The 11,781-nt window shown below is 42.9% G+C and overlaps 1 protein-coding gene and 1 long non-coding RNA gene across 2 annotated transcripts in view; one reads left to right on the top strand and one right to left on the bottom strand.

The window, feature by feature from the left end:
- Positions 1-11,781, bottom strand: part of LOC127945124 (rap guanine nucleotide exchange factor 3) — a gene marked incomplete at its 5' end in the record, with an annotated part of 32,815 nt that extends 21,034 nt beyond the window's left edge. The window contains 2 exon segments of the mRNA XM_052541703.1: positions 1,662-1,706; positions 11,741-11,781. Of these exon segments, the coding sequence (XP_052397663.1) occupies positions 1,662-1,706; positions 11,741-11,781 (86 nt within the window).
- On the top strand, positions 9,240-9,697 carry LOC127945163 (uncharacterized). Its single transcript, XR_008150540.1, has 2 exons — positions 9,240-9,433; positions 9,536-9,697. It is a non-coding gene; the product is annotated as an uncharacterized LOC127945163 (long non-coding RNA).

Consider the following 11,781-nt stretch of genomic DNA (forward strand, 5'->3'; position numbering starts at 1 on the left):
CCACAGATGAAACGTCCTTCCAGAGCCCTGATAAACCACATTGAAATCCTTGCCAATATTGCCTTTTCTCTCATCAGGCACTGACCAGTTCTCAAATATGCAAGAGCAGATGTCTGCTTAAAACCATCTACTGAAAAACAAAAAGCTTCATGTTTTCTGAGATCCCCCCCTTTTTGTGTTAAAAAGCAAAATCTCATAAGAGAAGAACAGAAAAGTGAGTGTGCAAAGGCAATAGGTATTTTTGGTCAGTGTTGGGAAAAGTTATTTGTAACGCATTATGATATTCCTTTACTCCATAAAAAAGTAACTAATTGCTTTACTTAGTTACTTTTTATGGAAAGTAATGTACTATATTACCTTTGCATATGAGCTGGGCTTGCTTATTTGTCTTTTAACAACAATTCTTCCAACGCTAAATTATCTGAGCTGCTACTTTGTCTAATTTGTTATATATATATATATATATATATATATATATATATATATATATATGAACATCTAAGACGAAGTACAGTAGGTATTACATGATGCTAATACAGAGCTAGTTTAACAAGATTTTGAAGATTTACTGTACATTGAAGGTAGCCAGTACAACAACATGTTTACAGTGGCTTCCTCCCTCAGGGGCTCACATGATACTGAAGGGACATGTCTCATATGAGCAGAGAAAGTTGCAATGCAATGCTGAAACTGCCTGTGGTAGTGAAATAGCTGCAAAAGAGTGATGAAATGTATATGCAATCATACTATTTCACTTTCAGAAAACTTAAACCATTGCCTATGCATTACTATTGCACCAAACATCACAAATGAATGATCAAAACACAGACACTGCATTTGCAATCCACTTGAAATGATACTCAGAGGGAATGAAAGACCTGTGTTTTGAACATTATGATGTGTAATTATGGTTGTTTGTAAAACAACAACAACAAAATGTGTTTAAAACTAATCTTTTTTTTTTAAGGTTTATTGCGGCTTTACCCTTTCTGGAGAAATGTTGTGACATCTGGGTTAAACTACTAGACAAGATGCGTAATATTATATTTCACATGTTGTGTTTTTTAGTACCATATTTAGAATTTCATCTACCCTTTTATGTCCTTATTATTACTGTACAGAGCACTACTCTTTATAATCTCTGTGCGCGTGATATTATAAACACATAGAGGTCAGAGGTGTCTAGATAAAGGCATGCTTTCTGTTGAAGAGATGCCACACATACTTATGAACAGTTTCACTGGAGCTCATATGAAAGGGCAGATCAACTAAAAATTCATATTCTGTCATCATTTACTTTCTTTCATCTTTATAAGTTTAAAAGCATCATTAAAGAGGTTAATATGGCTTGAGCCTCATGAACTTACTTTCTCCCTAAAGTTACTTATCGTTTGACTTCAGAAAATTCAGAATTCTAGTGAATGAGTTGCATGATTTGATTTTATGGTACTTATCTACTTTCCGAAGCTTCAGTCTTCATTCATTGTAAATGCATGAAAAACAACCACAACATTCTCCTTTTGTGTTACACAGAGGATAGTCAGTTCGGAACGATATTAGGGTGAGTAAACAATCTCAGTCGTTTCATTTTTGGGTGAACTGTCCCTTTAAGGCTTGTCAACATGTACAAAACCCAGGCCACTGTTCAAAGACCTTCGTACCTGTTTGATGGTGTCTTGTGTGTCCTCGGTTTCTGGCAGAGGTGTCTATGTGGAGAAAAACAGAGAGAAAGAGGTTAATTAAAGACCATGTAAAGCATTATTAAATATGTGTTCCGAGTTTGTCAAACCAAAGAAAAATGTGTTTGTTCCAAAAATGCCATTCTTTTCATGTACAGAATCAAAACTATTAAAACATGATACAACAAAGGGCTAAAGAATGCCAGAAGACATGCCTGACTAATGCTGCCATGTGTGGCATTTGACACTAAAGCACTGCACATGATCTCTGCCACCTGCCTCCCTCTCAGCAAAGACATAATATAATTAAGATTCACACAGGAATTCAAGGGGAATGTTTGTCTATTTAAGCTTGCGGGTTGGAGAAGGAACAGACACTGTCATTAAGTGGTGTATCCTTTGTCTTCGCAATACAATTTGCTTGAATTATTAACAATGTGCTGAGGCTGAGTGAAATGCTATCGATCTATACCTGAGATCAAAGCTGTGTATTTAGCAGAACTGTGTAATATCTGTGAACTAATAAATTACTTTCAGACATATTGATAAAGTCTATTCGCATAAACAATGACACAATGCGGCTGTACTGCATGACATTTTCATCAAAAAATGTAAATGTTCAGATAACTATTCCTTTAATGCTCATTATGTTGTTGAGAACTGAAAGGACACTACAAATGAGGAAGCCATCGAGTGATTTCAAGCCGCTGAACTGGACCACATACTTGAGAATGAACAGGTTGTAAGCATGCATATCTGATTGGAATCCCACTCAAGAGGCACTCAAGATTTTTGTTCTCGGTCATACTCCGTCCAGCCATTAACTAACAACAATTGCCAGCAGCTCTGATCTCTGTCTGCAATCAAGAGGCAAGAAAAGCTTCACTCTACTCTACATCTTAAAATTCAGAGCATCAGGGAGACTGAATACAGAATAAGGGATGAACTATGTTTAAATATTTATTGGTAAGCTGTTAACCACTGATTTAGATGCCCAAATGCTTTTTAGTCATTGATTCTGCCATGAACTGTCCTATAGAGGAATCTCTGGGTAATATCAAATATAATTATATAATAAAATATAATTCAAATCTAAAGAACATTTTCCACTACACCTTTTGTGCAATAGAAAGATTCCATGGTTGTTAAAGGTCCTTCATGGAACAATATATTATAATAAAGAACCTTTATCTTTAAGAGTGAATCAGCAAGCACTGCTCTGTTTAAAACATTGATCGTGTTTAAATCCATTCTGCATACGGTCACCTAGTGCTAAAAACTCTGCTGATGACTCACTAATGCATGTGTTCAGTATTTGATAGAAAACTAATCTCTACAGACAATTTATTTCATTCTGGTTATGCCCAAAACCATGACATATTTGGAAAGAACCAAATCATATCCATTTATGACCAATGCAAGTACAAAAAAAAAAAATAATAATAATGATTTCAATGAATCGTTAATGAATCACTCAGACTGTTTTATGAACCAGTTTGACCAATTTCTTTGATTCAAGATTCTACTCGGCTTAAAAGGAATACTGCAGTAGCAGATTAGATATTTTAGAGAAAACAAAATAACTAGAAAAATGTTTATTAGAAATTGTCATTACTTTTAAGATATAGTTTTTTAACATATTCAGGCCTAGAATACAAATTTTCCTAATATTTCCATGTTTTCCATGACACATTTTTAGCCTTATTTGAGTTAGAGGGACAATTTATGAACTGTTGTGATTTGAAATCTTACTGCATTGAAGATTTCAGGCTCTCTATTCACACAGACGAGAGCTGTACTTGCATGACTAGAAAATATCTGCAGGGGAGCGTTACCATGATGACCAAGTGGACCTACTTGAATCATTAAGGACTTGAGCTACCAGTTGAGATGCCGCCAGCATAGTTTTCTAACGGTTTTTAACCTTCTGACAAAGAGAAACTCTCCACAGTCTACATCTGGCCGAATACCACCTGATTCCCCCCTGCCCATATTGCAGAGAGTCCATAACTCGGTTTTTATGAGGCATTGTCTGACTCCGTTCCCATAGCAGGTGTTACTCAGCATCAGCTGACTAATGCTGTGAAGCATTAAGAAGAATATCCTGCTATTTATGGGCTTGCCCTGATAATGCATCTTTATAAGTTTTGTGAAAACAAATCTTTCGTTTTTCATCCTGAACAGCCCTCTACAATTGCAATGGCTCATGGTTATTATAATTATAATCAAGGCTTTCTCCTTTAAGGATAGTTGTGTCATAATTTAGTCACTCTAATGTCCTTCATAACCTATATGGCATTGTGTTAAATCACACCACTATGAGCAAAACATTTACTTTTTTGTTCCAAAGAAGAAAGCAAGTCATGTGGGTTTGGAACAACATGCGGGTGAGTAAATCATGACAGAACTGCACTGTTCCTATTACCGCTACACTACACCACACCACCTAGGGAGTTAATGCAGCAGACGCCCACAGAAAACGAATCAGCTTAGAGTCAACAGTGCAAACATTTAAGGCTGATGTATCATTTCTTGAGAAGATCTTATAAGGATAATATGATTTGTTTTGAAAAGTGTTTTTTTTTTCCTGCTTGATTTCCTTTCAACAGCAGCAATGGACAGTAAAAATGGTTGGGTGATTCCCAGTTGATCAGGTTCACTGTATCCTCATGCCTGATTAAACATAGTATAAGCATGGAGATCTCTCCACCCCGTGGCTCTGTCACGAACCCTTGGTCATGATCCTGGCTCTGGCTGATTTGAGATTGCTGGTGGGCGTGTTCTCCAGTGATCCTGTCTTCTCACCTGCAGTTCATCACCTCAGTCAAGCACACCTGTTCCATTTCAAGCAATCTACTCTCTTATAAAAGCCAGACCAACTTTCCAGTCCCCGCCGGATCGTTGTACCATTCAGTACGAGTACACGTCAGCCGACCAATATTTTGAGTTATCTGTGTTTTGTCATTTGTTTGGGAAATTGAGAGCTAACTAAGTTTTTCCTTTTTTGATCGCAGTGTTCCAGCCTGAACCTTGAAATCAAATCTCTCACCAGAACCTCAGGACACAGATTACTGAAACTGGATCACCAACCGTCATCTCTGCGAGAACATATCCGGCTCGGCATACATCTCTGTTAAAAACCTGGTGTTAATAAATTTACCTTCAATTGAACTACACTCTGGTCTGCATTTGAGTTCTGGTTCCCGGTCCTGACAGAACGATCCGGCCATTATGGACTCAGCAGACCTAGAGCCAGTTCGCCACGCGGTATCCACTCAAGGAGCAATTCTGGATCAGCACAGTACCGCACTTAGGGAAATTATGGGAGGACTTCAGGACTTGTCCCTCCGTGTGGGAACCCTTCAGGAGTCCCTGCGAAATCCTCCTCCAGCCCCTGAACTGGCCGAATCAGTCACAGCTAACCCTGCCAGGGAACCTTGGGTTTCACCACCGGAGAGGTACGATGGGAACCTAGGTCAGTGTAAGACATTTCTCATGCAATGTGGTCTAGTTTTTGCTCTCCAACCCCTCACCTATGCCACAGAGAGATCCAAGATTGCCTACCTCATCGGGTTGCTGCGAGGAGCGGCTTTGGAGTGGGCTTCAGTTCACTGGAGGAGACAGGACCAGTTTACCACCACTTATGTTGCATTTACTGCAGAGATGACCAAGGTTTTCGACCATCCGGTCCAAGGTAATGACGCTTCCATGAGATTGTTCTCTATTCACCAAGGACTCCGGAGCGTGGCGGAGTATGCCATTGAGTTCCGAACATTGGCCGTAGAGAGTGGGTGGAATGAGGCGTCCCTGCTGGCTGCGTTTATCAATGGTTTAAGTGAAAGATTGAAGGATGAACTGGTGACACATCCTGAACCTGTGAACCTGGATAATCTCATTGCTTTGACAATTCGTATAGACAATCGCTGTAGAGAGCGACGACGACAGAAACAACGCAACCCTGCCGGTGACGTCATTCCTCGCCGAAGAGATCACTCCCCAGCTCCGGTAGGATCCAGATCTTTTCCTCGTCCTGTACTTCCACTGGAGCCCGTGCTGCGAGAGGAGTTCCCGGAGGGTGAGCCTATGCAGCTGGGTCGGAACCGTCTCAGTGCAGATGAACGAGAACGCCGTAGAGGAACAAACGCTTGCCTCTACTGTGGACAACCAGGCCACTACATCGCCAATTGTCCCATCCGACCGTTAAACCGGAGGGCTCGCTAACCAGGGGGAGCATCCTAGCGAGCCGAGCAACCATACCTCTGTCTTCCCGTCCACGAACCCAATTACACGCCACTATCTTCTGGAGGAATCAGACTCTGGAGCTCCAGGCCCTTATTGACTCTGGAGCAGACGAGAGTTTTTTGGACACCACATTAGTAAATCAGCTGGGATTAACCACGGAGCAGCTTAAGGAGCCACTGGAGGCTAGTACACTTGACGGGAGGCTGCTTGCTCGAGTAACGACCCGAACCTGCCCTGTCCAGCTCCAGTTGTCAGGTAATCATTTTGAAGAAATCTCCTTTTTTGTTATTGACTCACCATTTATACCGTTAGTTTTGGGGCACTCCTGGTTAACCAGACATAATCCTCATATTGACTGGATATCTGCTAAGGTTCATAACTGGAGCTCAGCCTGTCTTGCTAGTTGTTTGCGGTCTGCTCTGCCTTCTTCTGTAACCCGCCAGAAACCCAAACCAGACCGGCCAGACCTGTCCTTAATCCCCACTGAGTACCACGAGATATCGGAGGTGTTCTGTAAACAACAGGCTCTCTCACTTCCCCCGCACCGACCCTATGACTGCGCCATTGACCTGTTGCCCGGATCTACGTTTCCTCGGAGCCGTCTGTATAACATCTCCAGACCAGAGCGGGTGGCAATGGAGGAGTACATTAACAATTCCCTGGCAGCTGGGATTATCCGCCCTTCATCATCACCTCTTGGAGCCGGGTTTTTCTTTGTGGGTAAGAAGGATGGGACCCTCCGCCCGTGTATCGACTTCAGAGGTTTGAATGATATCACTGTAAAGAACAAATATCCACTACCACTCATGAACTCAGCCTTTGAATTTCTCCAGGGAGCCACAGTATTTTCAAAACTAGATCTCCGCAATGCCTACCACCTGGTCCGAATTCGTAAAGGAGATGAATGGAAGACGGCCTTCAACACCCCTCTGGGACACTTTGAGTACTTGGTTATGCCTTTTGGCCTGTCTAACTCACCTGCCGTCTTTCAGTGTCTAATCAATGATGTGCTTAGAGATATGCTTGGCAGATTTGTGTATGTTTATCTGGATGATATCCTCATCTTTTCCCAGAATCAAGCGGAACATGTCCAGCATGTCAGACAGGTCCTCCATCGACTACTGGAGAACCGTCTATTTGTCAAAGCAGAGAAGTGCAAGTTTCACGCCTCCACCATCACCTTTCTCGGTCACATCATTGCCAGAGGTCAGGTGAGGATGGATCCGGAGAAGGTGAGAGCAGTCTTAGATTGGCCCCGACCAGAAACAAGGAAACAGCTACAGAGATTTTTGGGGTTTGCTAATTTTTATAGACGTTTCATTAGAAATTACAGCCGCACTGCTGCACCCTTAACTGCACTAACCTCCCCAGCTAGACCGTTTCATTGGTCCTCTGAGGCAGAAGGAGCCTTTTTGGATCTCAAGAAGAGGTTTACATCTGCTCCCATTCTCATAAACCCTGACTCGTCCCGGCAGTTTGTTGTGGAGGTGGACGCCTCGGATGTGGGAGTGGGGGCAGTCCTGTCCCAGCGGTCACCTGAGGATAACAAACTTCACCCTTGTGCCTTTCTATCCCATCGTTTATCCCCCACGGAAAGAAACTATGATGTAGGGAACCGGGAACTGCTGGCTGTGAAGTTGGCTCTCGAGGAGTGGAGACATTGGCTAGAGGGCATAGATCAACCGTTCGTGGTTTGGACCGACCATAAAAACCTGGAGTACATCCGCTCGGCGAAACGCCTGAATCCTCGTCAAGCCAGGTGGTCTCTTTTCTTTGGTCGCTTCAATTTTGCCCTTACCTACAGGCCCGGATCCAGAAATGTGAAGCCTGACGCTTTGTCTCGGCTGTTCGAGAAGGAGGAGACTATTTCAGAACCCGACACCATAATACCAAGAACCTGTGTCATTGGGGCAGCCATTTGGGAGATTGAAGGAGTGGTGAGAACGGCCCTGCAGCACCAGCCTGACCCAGGTAATGGCCCCCCGGGTCGTCTGTTTGTGCCTCTCTCTGTCCGTCCATCTGTATTACAGTGGGGTCACTCCTCCAGACTCTCATGCCATCCTGGAGTGGCACGATCTTTGGCCTTCATGCGCAGACGGTTCTGGTGGCCAGAGATGAGGAACGATGTCCAGACCTTTGTTTCTGCCTGTCCCGTTTGTGCACAGAACAAGGGTTCCAACCGACCCCCCCCAGGGTACCTGCAGCCGCTTCCCATACCTCGTCGTCCGTGGTCTCACTTATCACTGGATTTTGTATCTGGGCTACCTCCCTCGAAGGGTATGACTGTGGTTCTCACTGTGGTGGATCGCTTTAGCAAGTTTGCACGTTATCTGCCTCTGCCCAAACTGCCCACAGCTAAGGAGACTGCTGAACTCTTAGTCTCTGTGGTGTTCACGGTCCACGGCCTGCCTTTGGACATCGTTTCGGACAGAGGTTCACAATTCACCTCAGCCGTTTGGAAGTCATTCTGCCGAGCCATAGGGGCCACCATAAGCCTGACCTCTGGGTTCCATCCTCAAGCTAACGGCCAAGCAGAGAGAGCCAACCAGAAACTGGAGACCACCCTGCGTTGTTTGGCTTCCTCCAACCCCACGTCCTGGACATCTCAGCTTCCTTGGGTGGAGTATGCCCACAACACGCTTCCCACATCTGCCACAGGTCTGTCACCTTTTCAATGTGTCTATGGTTTTCAACCCCCGTTGTTTCCCTCTCAGGAGAAAGAGTTGGCTGTTTCCTCCATCCAAGCATACATTCGCAGATGTCATCGCACCTGGCACCGAGCCCGGGCCACCCTTCTGAGGACCTCTGCCCAATATGAGCGCCACGCCAACCGTCGTCGGACTCCTGCACCCTCCTATTCCGTGGGGGACAAGGTATGGCTCTCCACCCGGAATCTCCCGTTAAAGACAGACTCTAAGAAATTATCACCTAAATACATTGGTCCCTTGGTAATCGAGAAGGTCATCACCCCCGTGACCGTCCGCCTCCGACTGCCTCCCACTCTCAAGGTCCACCCTGCTTTCCATGTATCTCTGCTTAAGCCTGTGGTTATCAGTCCACTACTCCCTCCTCTCCCGGCCCCTCCACCCCCCCGGCTGATTGATGGCCATCCGGCGTTCACGGTTCACCGGATTTTGTACTCCCGTCGCCGGGGGCGCGGCGTGCAGTATCTCATCGACTGGGAGGGCTATGGACCAGAGGAGAGGAGCTGGGTTCCCCGGCAGCAGGTTCTGGATGCTGCTCTCATACGGGCATTCCATCGCTCTCACCCTGAGAAGCCTGGAAGACCGCCTGGAGGCGCTCGTCGGGGGAGGGGTACTGTCACGAACCCTTGGTCATGATCCTGGCTCTGGCTGATTTGAGATTGCTGGTGGGCGTGTTCTCCAGTGATCCTGTCTTCTCACCTGCAGTTCATCACCTCAGTCAAGCACACCTGTTCCATTTCAAGCAATCTACTCTCTTATAAAAGCCAGACCAACTTTCCAGTCCCCGCCGGATCGTTGTACCATTCAGTACGAGTACACGTCAGCCGACCAATATTTTGAGTTATCTGTGTTTTGTCATTTGTTTAGGAAATTGAGAGCTAACTAAGTTTTTCCTTTTTTTGATCGCAGTGTTCCAGCCTGAACCTTGAAATCAAATCTCTCACCAGAACCTCAGGACACAGATTACTGAAACTGGATCACCAACCGTCATCTCTGCGAGAACATATCCGGCTCGGCATACATCTCTGTTAAAAACCTGGTGTTAATAAATTTACCTTCAATTGAACTACACTCTGGTCTGCATTTGAGTTCTGGTTCCCGGTCCTGACAGGCTCCTTTGACTGAGTAAACTGTCTAGAGTGAAACTGCAGCTGGCTGGATCACATGTTCCAGTAAAAGAGGGAAATTAAACAGGGATATTGACTGTAAGTCTAAATGAAGGTGCTGGGAAGTATCAGAAATCACATGATTATGAAATGCTGTTGACAGGTGTCTTTATTCATTTACTTTATGGAGTGTCCAAATTAGTCATATAATTGCCGATAGATAGATGCAGTTCTAAATATAAATTGCTCCATCTCAGGCTCCTTGGAAGTAAAAGAAAATCATAAATAAATTAAAGACGACTTGCCATTTATCTTATCACTTGTGAAGTAGACACAAATTTAATGAAGTGTGACTAATGCATTAATAGTCTTAAAGAAATAGTACCCCAAAAATAAAAATTTGCTGTTTTGGACTGCGTATGCTTATAAATGGTGCTTGAACTATGCATGTTTTGCATGACATTTTCTACTGAAGAAAGCAATATTATGGACTTGTATTTTAGCTGGAAGTAAATGTTTGAAGTTAAAAACATTTGAATGATGAATTTGTTTGGAGATGTGTGGACTACTTGTGGATCATTGTGATGTTTTTATCAGCCTTTTGAATTCTCATTTTGACGGCACCCATTCACAGCAGAAAATAAAGTGTTGAGCAAGTGATACAATGCTAAATTTGTCCAAATCTGATGAAGAAACTAACTCATCTTCACCTCGGATGGCCTGAGAGTGAGAAAACTTTCAGCTAATTTTCGTGTGAACTACTGTATTTCCTTTAAGACTGATGTCCCGGCTGCATGAGGATTGTTTTTTTGTACTGACAAAATATACAGAATTTCATATGGAAAAAAAAAAACTCTAGAAAATAGCAGACAGATAAAAGTCAACCATGATAGACTGCAGACAGTGGCACACTGACACAACACATGGATATCTTTTTAACTAGAGCTCTTTATCTCTTTCTCTGGGGGTCCTCAGGCAACCTGAGGGATTTCATACTGAGTCACGACTATTATTGCTGGAATGTAGAATAGGAAAATGTGGGTCCAGTATCTCGACGTAAAGACCGCTGCTCCATCAGACAGTAAGCAGAGCAGACACTACAATGTTACAATGTACAAACGTGCATGTTAATGTGGAGATCGGAAAGCACCAGTAAGGTTTGCACAGTGTCCATGTTTCTCTATGCTGTGTTGATGAGAATATTGTTTTGTTTTTTTTCGTATGAAAATCAAATTATCAAAACCAACTGAAGTTAATGTAATCTAAAAGAGATCAGTCAGTATTGTGTCTTTTTATATTTAGATGCTTCATTTTGGTAAAAATGCTCATTATATGAGATTTACTCAGTTCACTAAAGTTCACTCAGGTCTATACCGTGGTCGGGTCTTCCTGTGTACATTCTTTTCCAAACTGTAAGGGAACAAACCTTAAGATGAACAATGAACAATACGCTATAAATAACCCATCCTTGATTAACCCTTTAACAACATGTAAACACAAAAACATATACAACAACAAACAGAAAGCTCTGCTCATGTTCAGTGTCTGGGGGACTTTGGTTAAGTGTCTTAGCCTCCAGCTTCACATCATTTGGCATCGGTTTCAAAGCCATCTTCCCTTCACACACATCCTGACATGCAAACAAACACACTTTATTGGCTATACAGAGTCAATAGTATGTTCTGGGAAAATTGCACCTGCACGTATTCACAATGGGAATATTGTATGGGTTATTCCAATGGGTTCTGCCAACTAAAAGCAGACACTAGCATTTAATGTCTTATATACAATCTTTAAACAAGTAAACAAAATAGTTTTTCCATGTTATTATTATTATTATTGTTTTTTTTTCCAGGAAGATGACATTTTTAAAGCAGCACTAATGCGTAGCCTATTCAGTTGAATTGGCAGGATTTATTAACGCTTACAACATTCTTTGATATAGAAGTTTTTCTTTCTTTCGTGACAAATAGCCAGTATGTTTAAATAATTTATTTCTACTACTTACCCAGCTGATTCCCCGGATCTGAGGTGTTTTCTCACTGTTAC

This window comes from Carassius gibelio, chromosome A23 (genome assembly GCF_023724105.1).
Source record: "Carassius gibelio isolate Cgi1373 ecotype wild population from Czech Republic chromosome A23, carGib1.2-hapl.c, whole genome shotgun sequence".
NCBI classification, from domain to species: domain Eukaryota; kingdom Metazoa; phylum Chordata; class Actinopteri; order Cypriniformes; family Cyprinidae; genus Carassius; species Carassius gibelio.